A 21,430-nucleotide genomic window follows, 5' to 3' on the forward strand; every position below is an offset into this window, starting at 1 on the left:
GAGCCCCATAGGAAACTCTGTTTCTGCAGACAGGAAGAGGGGCGATGTGTTTGTGCGTGTACATGTGTTACTGTTCAGGATCACCCACCATGTACGCATGTCTGAACTCCATGGCAGTCTGCTTTGTGTGAAGGGGAAGAATACCTCTCTGAGATGTGTTCCTGAGTGTCTGCACTTGTCATCCTGTTGTGTGTCCACTCAGAATCGCTCTGCTGGCCGATGCGACCATAATAATATACAGCAAAGAAAACAGTCGCGAACCAATTTAAGGTGGAGTGAGTCATTGTTTTTATGTTCTCCTTCATGATTTGTTGGTGTAAACAACAACAACAACATGTTCAGCTGCACTTACTGAGGGTCTGCCTGTGCTGTTAAAACTCTTAACTAAAGGTTTTATTCAAGCAAAGGAAAAAAACTTAAAGTACATGAAGAGGAGAAACCTGAGACACACACTGCACTTTAACACTGATCCAAAGCGTGCACTCACCCTCAGGTGGGACGACACACATGAGTGTGAGCTTTCCATAAACCCTGAGTACACCGATCAGACATAACATCCTGACCGCTGACAGGTGAAGTGGTCTGGATAACCAGTCCTGAGGTTATACTGGCCATTTCAAGTCAGGCTAAGTCAACAGCAGTGTGAGGTTTTTGACTTGGCCTCCTCGTTCCCCAGATCTCAGTCCAGTCGAGCGGCTGTGGGATGTTCTGGACAAATACCTGGATGGGTCAGAGCAGGTGGTCATAGTGTTATGCTTCCATGGACAGAAAATGAAGGTGAATGCTGATGAATGCAAACCTGTGAAATCGATTTGAACTCGCGCATCTGTAAGAACCAAAACGTCTGGCTGCTTGAACTGAAGATGGAAATGATACATTTTACCCTGATAGTCTTTCCTGTGAGTTAAGCTTCAAGTCTCACCTGCTCAGGAAACTAAACTCCCGTTGGTCCTGGTTATTCCTTCACACACTCACTCAGCAAAAACACCAAAGTATTGTCCTTCTGCATAGAATATCAATGCACCACAGTGTCCCATAGGTCAAGTATTGTTCTCTGAGTTCTGTTTTTGGAGAGAGGCATAAACCCGGCTCGATTCAAGGGCACCTCTTTATTTTATTGTGTTGTTAATGAAAGTTCAGACCATTTGTGACTGAACTGACTTCTTATGACCTGTTAAAGACGTAAATAACCACAAAGCACATCTTTAAATGGACAAAGGAGCAAAAAATATACATGTTTTCAAGCTATTGATTATATAAATTAAACTTTACTGTAACGTTTACACCTTCATCACTGTAGAGGGAAGTGAAGCCTCATATTTGTCACAATGTTTGATTTAGTCTTTCTGCCCAGCACATCTTGTTAGATCCCCGCTTTACTGTGAGAACTGTCGTTTCAGTAGTTGATGCTGAATTAAGGGAATAAGATGATATCGAAGCAAAAAAGGACAGATGTGGTGTTAAAACCAGCAGAGAGAGTGTTGTTGGAAGGCAGACAGTCCCATTAAACAGATTTGTGAATAAACAGAAATGTGTGAGTTTGTTTGGACTGCTGACACAGAAACTGGGACACGGTTTCACTTTTGCTCAGTTTGGCTTGTGTGGGTGTGGTTTCGTACTTTTGCATGTGCAGTATTTCAGTAAATAGAGTTTCTCCTCTGCCTCTCTCTCCCTTTTCCCCTCGAATGTCTCTCTCTCTGTCTCCCTCGCTTGTCCTGACAGGCCGTCCGCCCCACTAGAATTCACCTCTGTCTAATTAACAGCTGGTGGCATTTATTCAGCAGTCACAACACTTTTCAAGAGCAGCAAATACAGTTACAGTTTTGCATAATGGAGCTGTGAACACACTTCTTGATTGAAATTTTAATGTGCTGGAGTGTAGAACAGCGTGTGGATATGCGGGCGAGGGATTTCAGGGCAGTGGTAGTCATCAAGCGCAGCTGTTTTAGTGGTGAGAGTTTTTAAAAGGGACGAGTGCTTTTAAAGTGCCTGTCTCTGTGTTTAATTAGTGCATTGTACAATGTGACAGAGTGGATGGTTTACAGGCCGGGTCAGAAAGGTATCGGCAGAATTACAGGTAATATCAGAAAATATCATCCAAAGATCAAAGTTCATTTTAAAGACGGGGTTAATGCTGATGGGGGGAAAACGGAGTTGCAGTAAAGCAACAACAAAAATAGTGTATCAAAAAAATAAAAATAATTTCTGAAGTTAATAAAAAAAAAAAAACAATTAATAAAATAAATAATAATTTAAAAAAAAATGTGTGCAAAACTAACTAAATAAATACAAAATAAAATAAGTAATTAATAAAATAAATAATAATTTTTAAAAAATGTGTGCATAACTAACTAAATAAATACAAAATAAAATAAATAATTAATAAAATAAATAAAAATGTAAAAAATAATTTAAAAAATCGCAGGGCAAAAAATAAATACAAAATAAAATAAATAATTACTAAAATAAATAATAAATTAAAAAAAATTAAAAAATGTGTGCAAAAAAATTTAAAAATTAATTTAAAAAAATTAAATAAATAGTTAATTTAAAAAATTGAGAAATTGTGTAAAACAGAAAAAGTGAAGATCGAAGTTCATATTATAGACGGGGTTGATGCTGATGGGGAAACATGTAGTTGCAGTCGAGCTTTTGTCTAAAAAAGTGCAGCAGCAGTGTTTGTTTGATGCTTTCTGCACTTGGCATAAAATAATCACTTTTCTGTGGCTGGTGATGTAAATGCTGCATATAGACACAGCGTGTTTTCCACTGTGGTAACATTTTTATCACCTCAACAAAAAAAACAAAACAAAACAGTGAAAGTCTAATAATATTATCACGAACGATCGTCCCACTTTGCTGGAAAGTTATTTTACATGAGCAGCATTCGCACAGCTCTGCATGCTTCGACTCGCTGTGGCCGAGGACGGCGTTGCTGACCCTCACCATCGCACTGAAACAGAAGCCTCGTACGCCTGTAAGTCCATCAGCTGGTGCCACTTTTGACTTTTCCTCATTTTTGGAATATAGTTAATAAAATAACTGCTCAAAGTATCAAGAATCTATGATGGCGAGCGTGGTGTTTTTGTTATAATTGTAATTATTCTTTTATCTGTTGCTCTGCTCTGGTAACACTTTCTAGTAGTGCTCGCAACTAAGAATGTAATTCTCCTGTAATTAAATAGAGTTTAAAGGTATATTATTTGAAATTAGAATGTAATTATATTTGTCTACAAATGCTTAAAGGCAGGAACACCAGAATAAGAAATAATGGAATAATTGTGTGAAAATTTATGGTAAAACCAAACAGTATTTCCCATCTTACAGGGTAAGTGTGCGTTACTTATGTTGATGTTGAAGTTCTCCCTCTCCAACAATAAAAAATAAATACCATGAAAGTTTGAAATGTTTGTGTGATCTTATACGAGGGAGCCAAGTCTAACTTAATTTTTTCTTTCTCTGTTCAAGCATTCAATTCGAAAGGAGCGTCTCCTTTCCTGTAACATACCTCCACGAAGTACAGAGTATGTACAAGTATGTGTAAGATGGTGAAATGATGTTTTTTCCACAAAAATACCAAGAAATTATGCAGTACTGAGAATGACTTACGTGTACTTCCTGGAAAAGAACCAGAAATTAGGCACAACTTAAATGTACTTACAGGATAATTGTGAAATACGTGAAGTTATGCAGTACTTAATATTACTTACAGACCACTTAAATTTACTCCTGTACAAACCTGCCTTGTTCTAGTGTGCCTGCCTTCACGTATTTGTAGGTAAATATAACTACATTGTAATTTCACATCAAATTCCTTGAAATTCCACTTAATTACAGGGGAATTACGCCTTGTGTCGTGGGCTGTATAATAAAGTCTTACACGTGTATTTAATATTTTTTTAGTGTTTGTAAGCATAATGTTTCCCATCACTTGTTAGGAGTCAAAAGACTTGATTTAACGTAAAGAAACAATGTTGCACCGTCATCATCCGAAGCACAAAAACACCTGGTGTTGTCTGCTGATTTTTTTAAATAAGGTTTTCTGTCGTGTAAAACTCTTTCCACACAGTTCCAGCGATTTTCTAAAGCGCTCTGCATCGTTGTTAAAACTGTGATATGACTGAAGTTTCCCATTTTTTTTTAAATTTATGTCAGTGTGTTTGTGTTTCTGGAGAGGAAACAGTCGAAGGATGATGATGAAATGATGGAAGGATCTTGTCTATCTTCTCCTCCCCCTCTTCCGTTGTCTCATTTCAGCCCACCATCTGGTGCTGTGTGCTAATGTGTGCGCTTGCTGTAGAACAAAGACATTACACCAGCGCTACACACACTCACATACACACGCATTCTTACTCAAAGTCACTTTTCTGTGAAATAAAATCATCTTAATACACATTCCACAGTATAGCAAGTGTACATCCTGCTGTGTTGGCTCTCTGTACGGACACACACACACGCACACACACACACACACACGTACAGTCGCTCGCGAACAACATAAAACATTTTTTCTTTAATTTTCTTTGCACATGAACAAGCATACGCCTGCTGAGTTGGCTAGTGTCTTGAAACTAATGTTTGAGACAAAGATGCTCTTTTCTGCTTCCAGACTTTTCACACCTCCCTTTTCCCCGCTCCCCCTCTCCCTCCCTCTCTCCCTCCCTCCCTCCCCTTCTTTTGTTCTTCCATACAGTTTATTTTTTCGTGCATGTCACTGACGACTTCCTCGTTTACCCTTTGCCAGTTTGCTAAAGGCCTCTAAAACATTTTGGGTCATAAAGCAAAATAGATAAACGTCTTTCAGCTGCAACGAAACGCCTTCCCTTTTCCTTCATTGCAACAGTGATGAATCCTGCAGCAGACAGCAGGGCAGCTGGAGCCATGCATGGTCATGAAATCATAATAGAATCCATAGTTTGAGGCTTTGGGTTACATGGCTTGAACCAATCTGTGTTGGATGATTAACAACTTGCCAATAAGGCCGCGTGGTTCGTCCAATTCACCTGCAAAGAGTTATTATGAAAATGAGGACTTGATAGAGCATTTTATGTCCTCTGGACGTCAAACTCATTTTACATCGTGGGCCACATACACGAGTGAAACTCCTCTGTGTGTCAGTGTGAAGGAGTTTAACTACACATTTAATCCCTGAGATGTGATGGTATAAGAAAAACAAGCGCAGTTTCACCAGCACGTCTGTTTCTCTACATGTTAGAGAAATGCTGCTGCAATACATTAAAAGAAAATAAAGAAATCAGAAATCAAATTAACGCCATAATGCCATTTGTGTCATATTTGCTACATGAGTTTCTGAGACCTCCATCTCTTCAACATGATCAATACTTGCCATAGTTTCAAAATGTTACGGACAACTTTTTTTGTCTAAAATTAACATTGTTAACAAAAAGTTGCCAAAAACGCTCAGTGTGTCAAATGTGATACAAACAATAAATAATATAATAAAAAAAAAATTAAAAAACAACATGATACAGCAAAAAAATAAAATTGTGGATTTTGTCTAAGGGTTCATAAACATCTCAGTTCCAAAAAATTTGAATTTTCTGGCTATTTTTTGATGTGTTGGGTCCTACAGGGTTACAGAAGTAGTTCTAGCAGCTTATTTCTTCGACTGTCCAGTGATTATAAAGCAGGAAGTTTCTCTTATTTTACAAAAATCACCATTAAAAAACTGTGGACCCAAAAGCTGTAAAACAAGAGTCCAAAATTTTTGTCCCTCTGCACAATTTCCAAAGCTGTTCTGGGGCTGGACTGGAATCTGTGCTGGTCTGATTCTGGCCCTCGGGCCTTATGTTTGGCACCCCTGCCGTAGAGAAACTACAGGAATTACTGACAGCTTGCTACTGACTTTTTTTTTCTCCCGTCCTCGATGTGCTGTGTGCTTTCACGACGTGCACGCTTGGGTTGGTTTGTGGTTAACAGAATGTGTAGTGAAGAATGATGCTTAAAGATGACCCAGTGGGTTAGAACATGACATGAAGGGGTCCAGAGTAAGCTGTGGATGTGATGAGTCGTGTAAATCCATCCAAATCTGTGAAATATGTGTAAAATTGCAAACATAAACCCCTGTTGTGTTCAAACTCGCAGTGATTTCACAAAAGTATGCTTTGAATGGCTCCTGCTAGATTAAACATCAAAGTAGACCTTTAGGTGGCAGAGGAACTTTTCTATTTAAAAAGTCAAAAAGCCAAGAAAACAGAAACATCTCTTTGAATGAAGTGAAGTGAAAGCTTCCCATAGTGGTAAATCCAATCCAGAACTGGGGACTGCGTCTCAGTATTCATGTCCCCCACCTCTTAAGCATGTATGCTTGACACAGTAAATGACAATATGAATACAAACCATTCACAAATACACTTTGGATAGAAATCTGTGGGGCTGATTGGTCTACATTTGATTCCAGCAGGCTTGTTGTGTAGTTCTGCTTTTGGCATCTGCTCTTCGTCGAGCTCCACGGCCGTCTTCTCTTTGCTCTTCTCCTTTCCACAACAGGAAACATGCTTTTTTAGCAGCAGATGCTCCGCACTCACACAGACACACAGTGACATTTAAATCAGTAAACAGTTAGCAACTGGTGACAGAGCACATTCAAAGCAAAACAACTTTATTGAACAGTTTCCTCATTCTGATAATCCCTCATCCATCACCGCTGCAGTGTTTGCAGTCTGTTGTCTTTCTGTGTGTGTGTGTGTGTGTGTGTGTGTGTGTGTGTGTGTGTGTGTTACGTCTCACTGATATTGTCACCAATGTGACCTCACAGAGTCTCTACAGTAGATCCCCCATCTGTTACACCCTCAGAGACCTGTGTATGCACACACACTCACACACATATACACACACAAACTCCTTGGCAGCTTGGTGTCTCTGCAGGAGCTGCCATCATCCCAGTGGAGAGCAGCCGAGAAGGGTATCACGTCTCTTTTCTCTTTTTTTCTGGCTCTCTGTCTCATGTGACATCTCGCTGGTGTTTATTGAAGGTTTAGCAGCTTCATCATTTTTCCTTCCGACCACACTGCTGTGACTCGAACGCCTTTGCACACGAGTGTCACACATACTCACACATGTCAGTTGTGTCAATCCAGTGGGGATCAGCGCGGTTATTCAAAGATACGGTCCTTATTCGGAGGTCGTACTCATTTGCAGACATGCGGTCAGATGAAAGTGCACGTGCACTGAGCTTTGTGCACAGCCTCTGATGATGTCATTTACATCTCTCATACATTATTCATTCAAGGAGAACCCTACGTAATTAAGTTTCCGTGTCTGAAAACTAAAGCCTTTAAACCTGCATTCTGTCTTTTGGTCAGCAGGGGGCGACTCCTCTGATTGTGCATATAAGTTAACTTAAGTACTGTATTTTTTGGACTATAAGGCGCATTAAGTGAAACAAAACAGTCAGATAAGTCAAACTTTACTCAACTCAAGTTAGCATTCATCCTCCAGCTTCACTGTGTTTATGCTATGCTAGCATAGCTGTGTCGCTAGCGATCACGTAGCACATCATTATATAGCAGCTAGCCCAACTTCAGTAACCCTACAAACGTCACTGCTGTTTAGTTTTCTGTCTTCATTTCTGTTGGAAGTGATAGCAGAGCTGTACGTTTGAATGTTTCAGAAATCTCTCAGTCAGAACATGCTATATCATGTTTAGGTGGAAGCTAGAATTCATACATGAGGCGCACCGGATTATAAGGCACACTGACGATTTTTGAGAAAATTAAAGGATTTTAAGTGCGCCTTATAGTGCGGAAAATAAAGTATATGAGAAAATATCCTTCGGCTCACTCGCTCTCTGACCTTTAGTAAATATGTTCCTCGTGAGTTCAGCGTCACAATCAGTGGCTACAAGTTTTATTGTAAACAGCATGATATTCAATAAACAAGTGCACACGGTAACACCAGCAAGAGATTAGATAAAGCAAAACATTTTTACAGGAAATAATTACACTGTAAGTACTTTTAAGTACTGCATTATTTAATGGTTGTGTTTTGCAAAGACAAACAATATTTCTATATAAGTACACTGCACTTTGTGAGGCATGACCTTTTTATGGAGTGGACTAATCTTGCTTTTTTACATCCTTATTTAATTTGCATTATGTTGATGTACATGATGTATGTTCTATGTTTACTTACTTACAGTTTTGTTTCTTTGTATCCTCCTACCCCCGTATTCTAGCGTGCCTACCTTTAAATATTTTTAGGTAAAAATAAATAAATTATACTTTTCATCTCTGATATACTTTCCGGCCTGTGTCAGCGGGGATCAGCACATTCCCTACTTCCAGTCAGAGTTCCTCAGTGCAGCCTGACATGTAAAGTATTTTCTTTAACGTGTTGATGTGTGGAAAACGGCAGCTGCGACTTTGCTGTCGGCCGTTGCCAAAAAGCAATTCTGTGTTCATGTGGGGATCCTCGGCACATGAACAGAAGGCTGCCCGGCTCGCACCACGAACCCGTAATGTAACACGATGGCCCGTGACCACTTGTAAGCTTGGAAAACAAACCCTGTGCCACCAACACCTGCTGTGGATTTCACATCACCTACATGCCAGCTTGCCCTGCATGTGCAGACCTTTAATTGGGAAATCTATATTAGCAGCATTAGCGCTTTACTTGTTGAACGGCAGCGACAGGCAGATATGAGCCAGAGTACGCTGCCTGATTCCACCCAGCCTCTCTGCAGAGATTTCTTCTGTTTATTAAATGCGTCGTGGACTCCAAGTGGTTTCTTCTTTCACACAGACATGTTAACCTCCAAAGCTTCCTCTTTTTTGTCACTCCTCATCATCTTCCTTTCTCTGTAGGATTGTAAATGCTCCTTTGTCTCACTAAGACGGGGCTGTGGGGGTTTCCGCTGCTGCAGAATAGGGTGGGGGGGGTGGGGGGTGCTGGACAACAGGGGCCCGTCCTGAGTGGTCAGTGATGGGCGGCTATTTTCGTAAGTCAGAAGCATGGCCCATAATGTCAGGTGTGGTCCCTGGGAGTACTTACCTCAGCTGTTTGTGTGTATGTATGCTTGTGTAATCACACCGCCACGTTTAAGTACACGGCCACTCTTGTTTGGCCTTGTAAAATGGATCCTTGGGCAGTCATTCACACGGCGTGGGGCTGTCCACACACTCACAGAGCCTCAGCATGGCTGGGTGGAAGGGCATCTGTGCACCATTCTCATTAAAAGACCATGTCGCTGAAAGCAGGTGTCCTCGCAAACACGCACACAGATAAAGGAATGGCAGAATTTATAGTGCAGAGTGTGAAAGCAGATCAAACACAACCGATAACCAAAATTACGATCGCCGCTCGTCTTTCCTGGCACTCCTCTGATAGTGTTTTAATCTTTGTGCGGCTCTGGCTAACAGTTCATCTGTCCTTTAAAGGTGATGCTGTTCACACTCATTTTCACATAATGCGTCTCTCCATCATTCCCTCTGTCATGTTTTACCGGCTCAGTTTAATAAAAAAAGCGCACACAAACACACCAACGAAGCTGTCTTTTTAATAGCTTGTCCTCTCGTTGATCCATCGTCGTGGCAACCCATTTAAATGTTAAATGACCAGCATGAGGAGCGAGCTGTGCAAACAGCGTTTCCTGTAAGTGGATGGATTTGATAGAGTTTAAGGAGCAAAGACCTTTGCGTAGCTACAAACAGGGAACACACCCACAGACTCGCAGTAGTGTTTATTATTTTAGTGCATGTGAATATAGCCGCCACTCATAGTGACGAGGGGGAAATAATAGAAATGTTCGATTAAATTTTGGTGATTTTTCTTTTCTTTTTTTATCTCACTACCTGTTAAATCCTCCGTGCTCCGAGGATGCGCTTGCTCCTTATTTTTATGGGAAATTGAATTCCTCACCCAGAAACCATCTTTACATATATTTGCATATTTTTGTCAGGTTCCATAAAACGTCTCACACCATTGTGGGTGGTCCTGGTCTCCCCACTATCTGAGAAATGCTGCAGTATAACATCCGTCCTCTGGTCTAAATTCATTCTGACATTTGCTCTGTCCTGTGCCGAGCGTGAGAAATCACAAATAACAAAAGGACGCAGCAAAATCAGCCGAATAAAAACATTTTAGCTGCGGCAGAAAAACTGAAAAGTTGCCAAACCGCGAGCATCGCTTTGGATGGACTTTTCGAGCCTAATGAATCCTCACTGTAATTATGTGCTGAAAGTAGCTAACATTCCTCTTCTGGGTGTTTTGAAGTTCTTTCCAAGGTCGGAAAGCTTCCTATCAGGTCTGGACAGTCAGTCTGATGGGGAAGTTTTTCCAGCAGGGAAAACAGTTTTCTGCAGAGTAGAGGACTTTTTGTCGGCTTAACGCTGTTAAACCTACAATCCCCACAGACAAACAGTGTCTAAAGCTGACACTGCTGACCCAAACAAACACACACACACAGAGGCAGACTCAGGCTGACTTAATGCATGTGTGTGCAGAGCCACAGACACACAGACATGGACTCACTCACAGATATATAGTGTAAACAGACAAATCAATGCAGTAATTTATGTGAAAGTATAGACAGTCATGGAGAGCAGCCACTGAAACTTTCATGCAACAGGAAACACACACACACACACACTCATTAAAAAGCGCCCCTGCATCAGATATCATTAGAATAAACCTGGATGTATCTGTTGGCTAAATGCTAATGCATATGTATTGTGGTATTTTCTGCAGAGTGTGCTAAATGTTCTGCTGGAGGTGAGATGTCACACGCACAGATATGTATGAAGATGTACCGTCTCTGTCCTCAGTGCAGAAAGCTGCTAAAGACTGCTCCAGTGACATCTGTGCTCATTAGCATATTTATGATGTCATCACGCTGTATGTGCTGCTGAAATCAGGATTTTACAACCTTTTATTGTCTGACTGGGTCACAAGTTAAAGATGACTGTACGTGAAACGATCGATCAAAAAGCAGCCGACTGAATTTCCAGTTTTCTGGGTTTGTTGCTCGTCCTTTTTTGGAGGACATCGGGTGTAAACGAGTCTAAAATGAATAACGATGAGGAGAATTTGTGCAGCATGAATCTGTAAAAGCCGCACTTGGATGAAATGTGTGTTTTTAGCTTTGGAAATTGTGTAATTGTGACGTTCTTCCTGGTGATTTACTCCAGCTGTGAGGTTTGTTCGTGCAGAGTGAATTTGACATCGTCTTTTTCTCATCTGTCTGTTTTCTTGACCTGTAGGAGCAGATGAGATTTTACAAATGTGGATTTAGCTGTGGGCTTTTTCAGTCCTGCTGTTGCTCTCATGTGGCATCGCTGATCATGGGAGGACGATTTCTCGCTTCCTGCATGAAGAAATGTTTGCATGTTGACATATAGCGCAGGTTGATTTAGCCAACAGTGATTAGTGAGAATAAGTGATCAGATATCGGCTGAACTGCTGTAATGTTGTAAACTCGTGACATTTATCAGCTGTTTAACTTGAACCTTGACCTACGTACACTTATTCAAAGAACAAACATCCTCCTGTTTTCTATCAATCGATGATGACGATGATGATGCTGGGGATGATGGTGAATCTTCCGTGTGTAAACATGACGTGTTTGTGTTGTGTTGTCGGTTATATGTGGACATGTGACATGAACTGTAGCTTTGCAGGTTTCATTGATTATGATTGTCACTGAGCTGTTGTCAGTAAGTTGGACCACAGTGCATCCCTGACGTCATCATCTTCATCTTCATCTTCACAATTTTTGTGATTTTGTTGAAACTCTGGAAAAATAAAAAACTGCTGTTTACCTGTTGTTCCTCTTAAGATCATGTAAACAGTATAATCCATATGCTGTGAAGCGCTGCTCGCTCTCTCCCGCTGAGCCATCACAGTCATAATTCTGACTGTCAGTATCTGCTCGCTGTCTTTGTTCACAGTCTTTGTCCCACTAACTCTCCCTCAGACTCAGTCATTACGCCACATCTCTCTCTCTCTTCATAATATGCAGTTTTTTTCCTTTTGCTTTCTGGCTTTATGATAGTTTTTATGTACATGGTCTGTCTTTGCTTCTTATTTCAGCCTTTCACCATCTTTCCTCATTATATTCACTCTGCTCTTCCTGCTTTAGTCTCTCTGGCTTTCTGTGTTTGTCGTCTTCTCCAATTACCTCGTGAAAATGCGCAGGTCATTTTATTGATATTGCAGACTTGAGAGATGGCGATGCAAAAAAAAGGTGGGTATATAAAAGCAAGCGGTCCAAATGGCTTCTTTCTTTTAAACTTTTTATACTCTGACTACAATTTTTTTTTAGTTGGAGAGAAATTTAGTTCAAAAGCACCTGGTAGTTTCTCTCAAATGGAAAAGCTTTTAGTTTAGCTTTTGAAGACTGTTCAAGCTCAATGAGCTAACCCTCTGCCTCCTGCCTTCACCCCGTTCCCAACCCTTTCCCTTCATCATCCCCGTCTCGCCTCTTCTGCCTCCATTACTCTCTGTCGCTTCCAGAGGGACGAGGTGTCCCGCGTGCCGAGCGTGGTCTCGGAGAATGGAAAGGAGCAGCTCATGTTTGAGGTGCCCCTCAACGACACCGGCTCGGCGGGGCTCGGCATCAGCCTCAAAGGGAACAAGTCCAGGGAGACGGGAGAGGATCTGGGAATCTTCATCAAATCCATCATACACGGAGGAGCTGCGTACAAGGTGACACAGTTTTCCCAAACATACATACACTCATGTAAATCACTTCATCTGTACAGTGCATTTTCTTTTGCTCCAATCACAGTGTAAAGTAACACAAAATGAGTTAGCCTCATCAGACGTGGACGTCTTTGCACACAAGATCCTGCTCCACTCATCGTTGACCTCTTATTCTCTGTGTGACGGGCGCATGCACACACACCCTCACACTGGGCGCAGCTGTTAGTGTTTGTGCACAAACAGACAGGAATAGATGGAAAGGGCCTGCTGCAGAGGAATTGTAAATATCCTGCCGATGCAGTCAAGCAGACTGAGCTGACGGAGGTCTCAGTCGATGAGGTGGAGACTGCGTTAAGTCAGACAGCCTTGAGAATGTGTGTGTGCAGGGTTTAAGTCATTTTGGCTGGTTTAACCTCACAGACGCACTCAGTGAAGGCCACAGGTGTGCGTGAGCGAGCGTCTGTGTGAGCTCTCCATCAGAGCTCAGTGATTTCCTGCCACTGCTGAAAAGAGAGAATGTCAGACCACACAGAGTACTGAAATGATATGCAACATGTAGCTGTCATTAACTCACAGGCATGTGTGTCCGTGCACGTAGACAGAGTTCATGCAAAGACATATCTGCAATGCAAACTGCAGAAAACGCACACATATGTTCAGCAAACCACTCTGTGTTTTACAGGATGGACGCCTGCATGTCAATGACCAGCTGGTGGCTGTAAATGGAGAGTCTCTGCTGGGACGCCCCAATCACGTGGCCATGGAGACGCTCCGGCGCTCCATGTCACAGGAGGGCAACGTCAGAGGGACCATCCAGCTGGTGGTGCTGAGAGCTTTAAAGGTACAGGTTTTGCCTCGTGTGTCATTTTATGTAATAGATAGATGAGCTAAACTAATGAGCCAGTGAGCAGTTAGTCATGTGAAAAACAAGTCTTTTAATATTATTTTAAGTAAAAACATGAAAAATAAATAAATATATTTAGACATCAGTCGTAAGAGACGACTTTGGATATGGGCTTCTTCAGTGCTGCCTTTAAATTAAATAACACTCGTCAACCTGTAGATTAATCAGGGTAAAGCAAATACACCTGCAGTAGAGCCTTTATAGAAGGGCCGACGTCTGCTTGATGGCAATAATGAGGCCTCATGTCTGACATGTAAAGCTTGGCCCAAATTGGTCATCAACCTCAATGCAATGAAACGCTGTAGCACATTTTCACATTTCCTCCACAGTCACGTGAGAGACAACAAAATCCCACAGAAAACGGTTACTTCGAGCTATTGCTGTTAAAGGTGATGCTACAGGCGACTGAATCATTGGGTCTACTTCGTTTTTCACATGACTGCATATAAATGTCTTGGTAATATGTTTATCTTGTGTGTTATCTCTGCCTTCCACCACGTTTGAAAGCCCCTGCATTCTTCACACTGTGTCTTCTCTGCTCTCAGAGGCAGCAGCAAAAGAGCATTTACGCTCCTGCTTTTCGTGTTTGTGTGCGACAGAGTGTTCTTGACTCAGCTGTATCTCCTTTCTTTATAAGAGAAAGAGATGCTTTTCATCTCGCCTGCTTTTCAGCCGGTGCCTTTTCCACGGCTCTGTAGTCCGTCTGTAGAAATCCTTGCACGCATAAAGCCAGGGTTGTGGGCTCAAGTGCGGATGACCCTTCGGATGACCTGCTGGTTATTGAAAAAGCTATATACGCTGTGCAGTGTGCTCACATACAGGCACTCCAAACACACACTCAGAGACGTGAATTAACACAAAGAGACGCCGTTAAGAGAAGGTGTGTGTATTTAGAGCCACAGATGCAGTTTAAATGCAAAAAACCAATGAAAAGTTGGACTAATCATATCAGTTACCAGCCTTGTTAAGATGGGATTTAGTGCATTAGTCGGATAAACTGGATGCTGGTTTCATGCATGCATGTAGCGTGTGCTTGGGCTTGCTGGGCTCAGGCCATCCTCCCTGTCAATCACCTGACGAGGAAAGCAGTGAGATGCATCAAAGAGGCACCGTCACCACTTTGTCTTAAAAATGGAGGGAGGGGGGTGATAAAGGCAGATAGATAAGAGACTGTACCTTAAAAGCTTTTTCTGGACTCAACATTGATGCTTTTCAATGTTATAAAAGTGCAGCACTCTATATTTCCCCCTCTCTGAATCCTGTAATTTTCTCTCCCTCAGCTCTTCTGGCTGTGTTTGTCTCGACCGCTCTCTCTAATCTCTCACTTTATCCAGCTGCTCGTTTAATACAGGACCCATCCCAACACCTTCTGCCTGCATCGCCATGGTTCTGCAGCTTCAGCGGAAACACTCTGACTTTGTTCTTGACCATCGGTCCTTCTGACGTCCCAAAAAAACAAGAAACAGATTTTAAAAATCCACCCTGTTGATTCCCTGTTAGTGCTCATCATGCAGAATAACACCTTACACTAAGGTGACCAAAAACCAGTGAATTTCACCTGAATTTTAGTCCTTTGATTTTTTTTTCCGTTTGGCTCAAATGCTGTTTGTAGAGCAGCGCTCCTGCCATCCTTGGAAAGTCTTTTCTTAGAAAAAAACAACCATGAGCACAGAAAATGAGGCAGTGGTGAACAAAGTCGGTTTCTAATGGTTTCATATTCAGAGAGGTGGATGAAGTCTTTAACTGAGATGTTACTGATGATAATTGGAGTTAATGATCAAAATAAACAAAGAACGCAGACATAAGGTGATGCATGTTTGTGTATCTCCAGCGTTCAGGAGAAATCTGATTGCACTATAACACTAACTAATGGGAAGCATGCTGGGAGGGAGCCAGGAAGGGGGCCTGCTGGATGTCTAACACCCCGGCATAGGCTGGGTTGGAGTTCGGCGGAGGCTGGGCGAGGGACCGGAGCCGGTGCCGGGTGTGGGGTCAAGAGTAGGACAACATGGAGGATTTATTGCACACACGGCGTTGTTATGTCTCCTTTGTTGTTTGAGAGCGGGGATTATCCAACACAGAGGGGGCAAATACAGCAAAGAAACAGAGTACACTGAATCTCAGCAGCATACATATGCATGCATGTTAATGAATCCGGAGAGTTTTCTACACCCAAACACAAATGACAAATAAATGCAAATTCAATTCCTAAAGAAATAATACATGCACAAAGAGACACATCGACAGTATAATCAATGCTTTGTTTGACTAGCGCAGGGCCCTCAGAGGGCTGTCCTCTGAGGGGGAGAGGTGTCACCGTGTTATCCCACCATTAGACGCCGCTGGAGACCCGACGGCCTGGCAGTCCTTCCTGTTACACTTCGCTGTCCCCTTCAAGTCTGCTGCACAGTTGGTGCATTGTAATGTTCTGCACACACATCCACACGGACCCTCGCCCTCACCGTGTGATGATGACGTTTACGTCACTGGGACCCGAGCAGACTCGCGGCTGCAGAGTGTATAATCGAGGTTTCGGTGCCACACACTGAAAGAGGAAGCAGTGCTGAAGGTGCTTCTAACCCTGTGGGGGCATGGGAAATGCAGCCCCCTCCTTCACCTTGACCCTGTACTGTCTCCCGAGTGTCTCCCTCGGATTCGCTTCACTCAGCGTCTTATTGTGTTTGAAAACCTCTCACACGCTACTGCTCGTCTCTCCGTTTAAATGCAGTCCACATACAAAACAAGTAAAATCCAGCACGTCACCCAGACTTCATCCATTTTTTTGTATTTATTGTAACAAAATATGATTCAGATCTACTTTTTATTTTATTTTGAAAGTGTTGAGCGGTCTTTGTTCCGTCCCCGTTTCAGGATCAACACGGTGGATCACCCAGTCGCTCATTTGACAGCTGCTCTGGCCTTTCTGCACCGATGAGCCCGATGAACGGTCAGGCCGCTGAGACCGTTCACCTCCCCCTGGTGACCAACATCATTTATGCATCTAACGGTGAGTTTAGCGTGTTATATAACTGCCCTTCAATCATGTGGCGCTGACCTTGTGGTTGCTGTGAGCACCAAACGTGATAGCATTGACAACAATGCAGATGATTCATCTGTGGATCTGAGTGCTGCCTCCCACTTCTGAAGGCTGTTTGTTTGTCCTTGTCTGTTGTCCTAAAATTTGATACGAGAGCGGTTGTTTTGTGAGGCTTTGGGCCGCTGGGTCGTTTAAATGCAGAGACCTAAACAGGAAAAAATCAGAAATGTTGTTGTGGTGAGTCGGACCCAAAAGTAGACTTCTGAAGCAAACTGGATAAACAAAAGAGGAACCTTTATTCTGGTGGAAGACCTGACAAACAGGGCGAACTGAACGGGATCACAGACACACAATCTGACAGCGAACAAAGGGAGACCGCGACTGTGTATACACGGGAGGGCGACTGGGGCAGAGTGGAAACACCTGAAACTAATCAAACGGGAAACGACACAGAGGAAGTGATGCTATATACAACATACCTGAGACAGGAGACTATCAAAATAAAACAGGAAATAACTAAAAGATGAAAACACCTTTTACAGACAGAGATTTCCAAATGAAAACTTCACTCACTGATCACTGAGCATCAGTCCAGCTCTTTGTCTCCTCAGCTCAGGCGAGACGCTCCTGATGCTGTCTCGGGTTCAGGAGCGCATAGCTTCTTTCCTGAAGACGTCTCTGCATGGCGACACCGGCCTCGGGCCTCATTCAGCCATTCACATAGACACTTTGTATCTAACATGCACATTCTGATGAACACATCAAAGGGCCTTAAACCAAGTCCTCACCTACAGGAAGTGATTTCAAACTAAAGGTCCATTTGGTGACCTCAGGAGTGTAACATTACAGGAACGTGCTTGTTGTGAAACTTCAACACGCACGCCTGTTTCACGTGTCCTGACTTTATTCGAGCGCTTTTCTTTTCTTTAGTTTCTGTTTTGTTTTTACTGTAAAAGCAGCATCAAAGGTGGGCGTGTCATCTGCACCCGGTCCAGTAAAGCGAATCTGCTTATTAATCATAAGAAATAAACAACGTCTCTGAGAGAAAACAAACATAAACAAAAACCGTCATCTCGCCATCTCCAGTTGACTTAATTAGAGGGTATTCTGCCCCCGTTTTCTCTCTGTTCTTCTTCCTCCAGCTCTCTCTCTGCTTCTTTTTACTCGCGTGTCCCTCAGGGTTGTTTTGTTTCTTACTGGAAGGTTCTGCCTGTGAGTGCGCTTTACAGTGCGCCTTCTATTATCACCATTGTCCAGGTATTACAGATGTTATGGAGACGAAATCTGATGTACACTCGTGATGTAAATCAGAGTTTAAGGTGAAGACATATTTGATGGTATATTTGTCCTAATTAAGAGAGTTTAAGGCGACTGTGTGCACACTCGCATTGTCCTCAGTGTCTGAATGATATCAGTGCTTGTTTGTGTGTGTGTGTGTGTGTGTGTGGGTGGGTGTGGGGGGGGTGTATTGGTTCAGGGATTTTTTTTGGCCAGTATTAAACAGTGCTGTGTTTCTGTGTGTTTACACTGAGACTGGCAAACAGCTCTGACCTTGAATACACTCTGCTGTTCAAATTCACCTCAGCTATCGTGTCATTTACATACACACATTAGTGTGTGTTGGCATACAGTAGCACATTTCTCAGGCTGTGCGAGTTGTTTTGTGTGCTTTCACTGCTGGGTGTGTGTGTGTGTGTGTGTGTGTGTGTGTGTGTGTGTGTGTGTGTGTGTTTCACTGTTCTAATGAACTGTTTCACGCACTGAAGCCACAGTTTTTCTGGCACGCCGTCCAAATTAAAACACTGCACTGTTCTGTGCATTTCAGAATAAATTCAGTGTAGTGATTCCTTACATATGCATTCATGCACATGTGTTATTTCTGCATTTTTGAGCCGTCTCTTTCTCTTATCCATCATCTTCTTCTTTCAGTCTTTATTCACTCTTTGTACTCTCTCTCTGTCTTTCTGAAGAGTTAATCTACTTGAGCTTAAATTAAGTACAGTTTCACATTATGCAGTCTTTCCTAATTTTCTCATGTTTGTGTATTTAAATTGTTTTTTTGATGGACCACAAATGAAAGTGATGGTTTAAGAGCACCGTTTACAGACGAAGATGCAGAAAGTAAAATGTTTTCTGGGCATGAAGAAACTTAAGACAGAAAAATAACCTTAATGATGTCATGCAAGACTTGAGTCAAGCTCAGTAATGTGGGATCCATCCCAGGAGCATCCCAGGTAGATGTAGCCACTGTGAGGTCAACATTATTCCACAGCATGTCTTTATCCTGTCTTCCTTCTCTCTCCCCAACCAATCGTGGGAGACGGCCCCGCCCCTCCCTGAGCCTGCTTCTGCCAGAGGTTTCTTCCAGTTAAAAGGGAGTTTTTCCTTCCCACTGTCGCCAAACTGCTTGCTCATAGAGTACATATGATTGTTGGGATTGTAGGGTCTACCTTACAATATAAAGCGACTGTTGTTGTGATTTGGCGCCGTATAAAAAAAATTGAATTGAATCATTACTTTTGGATGCATGTTAGAGTTTGAATGCAGACATGTGGCTGTTTGAAGCTAGAAGTTCATCATCATCATATTTGGATGAAAGGACGGAGCTGTCAGCTAATGTTAGCAAGCTGACACACAGATCTGCTGGTAACAGAAAGAAACACAAACTTCTTTGATGGTCTGCATCATCATATCTGTCAGATAATCTATTAACATGCTCCAAACACAGTGGACAACTCCAGCTGGGCAGACGAGGATCTGATATAATTACTGTTGTGCGTCAAAGCAACCGCGTCCCTGACTGCAGTAACCAGGTGGATGAATAACAGATTCAACCTCCCTGAGAGTTTTATGAAGGGGGATCTGGCTGAAGAGACTACAGACTTTATTTTGCACCATGTTGTGTCTGTAAATGTGCTTTTTATAGCTGTGAAGTTTCTTTTACCTGTGAGTTAAACCGTCCTCGTGTGGCACCGCGAGGAGCTGCAGTCATAGTTTTGTTGTTTGTTTTTTTAATGGCACATTTAGAAAAATATTATTAAACATCAAAGTTGAAAGCTATTGTTACAGGTCCCTGTTTATAAGATTTGGTTTAAAAAGAAGTAACGGAAACATCACGGTCTGTAAAACCTGCATGAGTTCTGTCGTCACCACGCTGGGCGGCGTGGACAACACGAAAACTTTAGAACGAGGCGATGTACGATTTTCAAATTGATACCATAAATGTTTCTCACCTCATCTGAGGTTGAATCTTAAGGTCGGAGGTCAAGTTTTCTGTGAGTCTTTTGAATGTGATAACAAGCATGTCTCATAGGATTCTACATGGGATATAATACTATATGGAAATATTTAATACTGTGTTTCTCACCACCATTGTTTGTACTGATGGCATTAGATTAGATGAAACTTTATTAATCCCTCGGGTGGGTTCCTCCGGGAAATTCAGTTTCATAATTCAGGCTTATCGGCATACAGGGAATGATATATGGATAATGACACGTCATCTAATTATGATTTTATGTCACAAAGTTCCTGAATATGTTTTTTATTGGAAAACAAAATTGTTGTGATCAGAAACATTTTCACATGTATTTGTATCTAAACCTTTAAACATGCATCACATGCACATAAGTAAAAAATAATACAAAGTAACTGTAGGAAACATTTCAAGTATATTGAAAGTTCCAGCAGAGAAAACAACACTTTAAACTTTTTGTTTTTGCACTACAAACATGTTAAAGTATGTTTAAAAAGAGAAAAGGAATGAATATTTACTGAATGTAAAGTTACTCCCTTCAAAGTAAGAGTTTATAGTTTAAGTTATAAGTAAATGCACATTTCCTGCACTCTCGTGATATTCCCTCAGCTATCTGTGGAAGCCAGGATGCTTTTTGAAGGTGTTCCTACACGCGTGCAGCAGTAATCAGCAGCAGCTTCTCTCTTTATCCGGCTCAGGTTGGACATTTGTAGGAGCCAGATCTGCCTTTCTTTGTGGTTTTGGGTCGGTGTCCAGCTGAAAAAACAAATGGTTACTTTCCACGCTCATACAGACCCACTCAGTGCAACCTGGCTCATGCTCTCAGATCATTAAGAAGACCAGAAGTCCCAGCAGTTCTCTTAAACAATTCCAGCTGAATGAACTGCATTAAACTGCACAGCTAAAGCAAAAAGCCTTGAACTCACCAACAGTGCATCCAAACTTCTGACTGGTTCTGTATTTGTAAAATGAATGCGCCGGTTCCCACGGCTGCTAAGAGAGAGATGGGTGGGGATGATTGGACCAACAAGCCGTAGACAAATACAGATGACAGGAAGGAAACGTTGAGTGTGGAAGAAGAGGATTCATCTATCCTCTATTGGAGCAAACTGATACTGAGCTATCATCCACACAACAAATGCCTTTTTCACTTCAAATAGAGGGAGTCAGTGAGAACTGTGTGTGTGTGTGTGTGTGTGTGTGTGTGTGTGTGTGTTTTTGACAGTTCAGCTGATTAAGGTGCTGGCAGAGAGGAGGAGGGAGGAAGTTTAGGAAGGAGGAGGAAAAAAAGGCTGAAAACTGAGTGGGAGATAAAATGATTTATGGGAGATCTGAGAGGAGAGATAAATGACAGCCAAAATATCAGATTGCAAGAAAGGCAGCAGAAGAAAAATAAAGCAGGTGATTAGTGTAGAAAGCGAGCGGGAGGGAGGGAGGGAGATGAGAGGCTGCGATGCGTTCAGAGGCCGCCGCTTTCCTCTCCAGTTGCAAACGTCTCTGCTTTCAGTCGCACGTGTGCAGATGCAGGCAGCTATGCACTCTGAGAAGTGATGACTGTATGTAAATTACGCTC

The 21,430-nt window shown here is 42.2% G+C and overlaps 1 protein-coding gene across 2 annotated transcripts in view; it reads left to right on the forward strand.

The window, feature by feature from the left end:
- The window catches only part of pard3bb (par-3 family cell polarity regulator beta b), a 248,745-nt gene that overhangs the window by 90,962 nt on the left and 136,353 nt on the right, over positions 1-21,430 (forward strand). For both annotated transcript variants that reach the window (XM_039600345.1, XM_039600346.1), the window contains exons 12-14: positions 12,472-12,663; positions 13,343-13,501; positions 16,436-16,571. In XM_039600345.1, the coding sequence (XP_039456279.1) occupies positions 12,472-12,663; positions 13,343-13,501; positions 16,436-16,571 (487 nt within the window). The remainder of the gene's footprint in view (positions 1-12,471; positions 12,664-13,342; positions 13,502-16,435; positions 16,572-21,430) is intronic.

The sequence above is a fragment of the Oreochromis aureus genome, linkage group 16, assembly GCF_013358895.1.
Source record: "Oreochromis aureus strain Israel breed Guangdong linkage group 16, ZZ_aureus, whole genome shotgun sequence".
Lineage (NCBI taxonomy): Eukaryota > Metazoa > Chordata > Actinopteri > Cichliformes > Cichlidae > Oreochromis > Oreochromis aureus.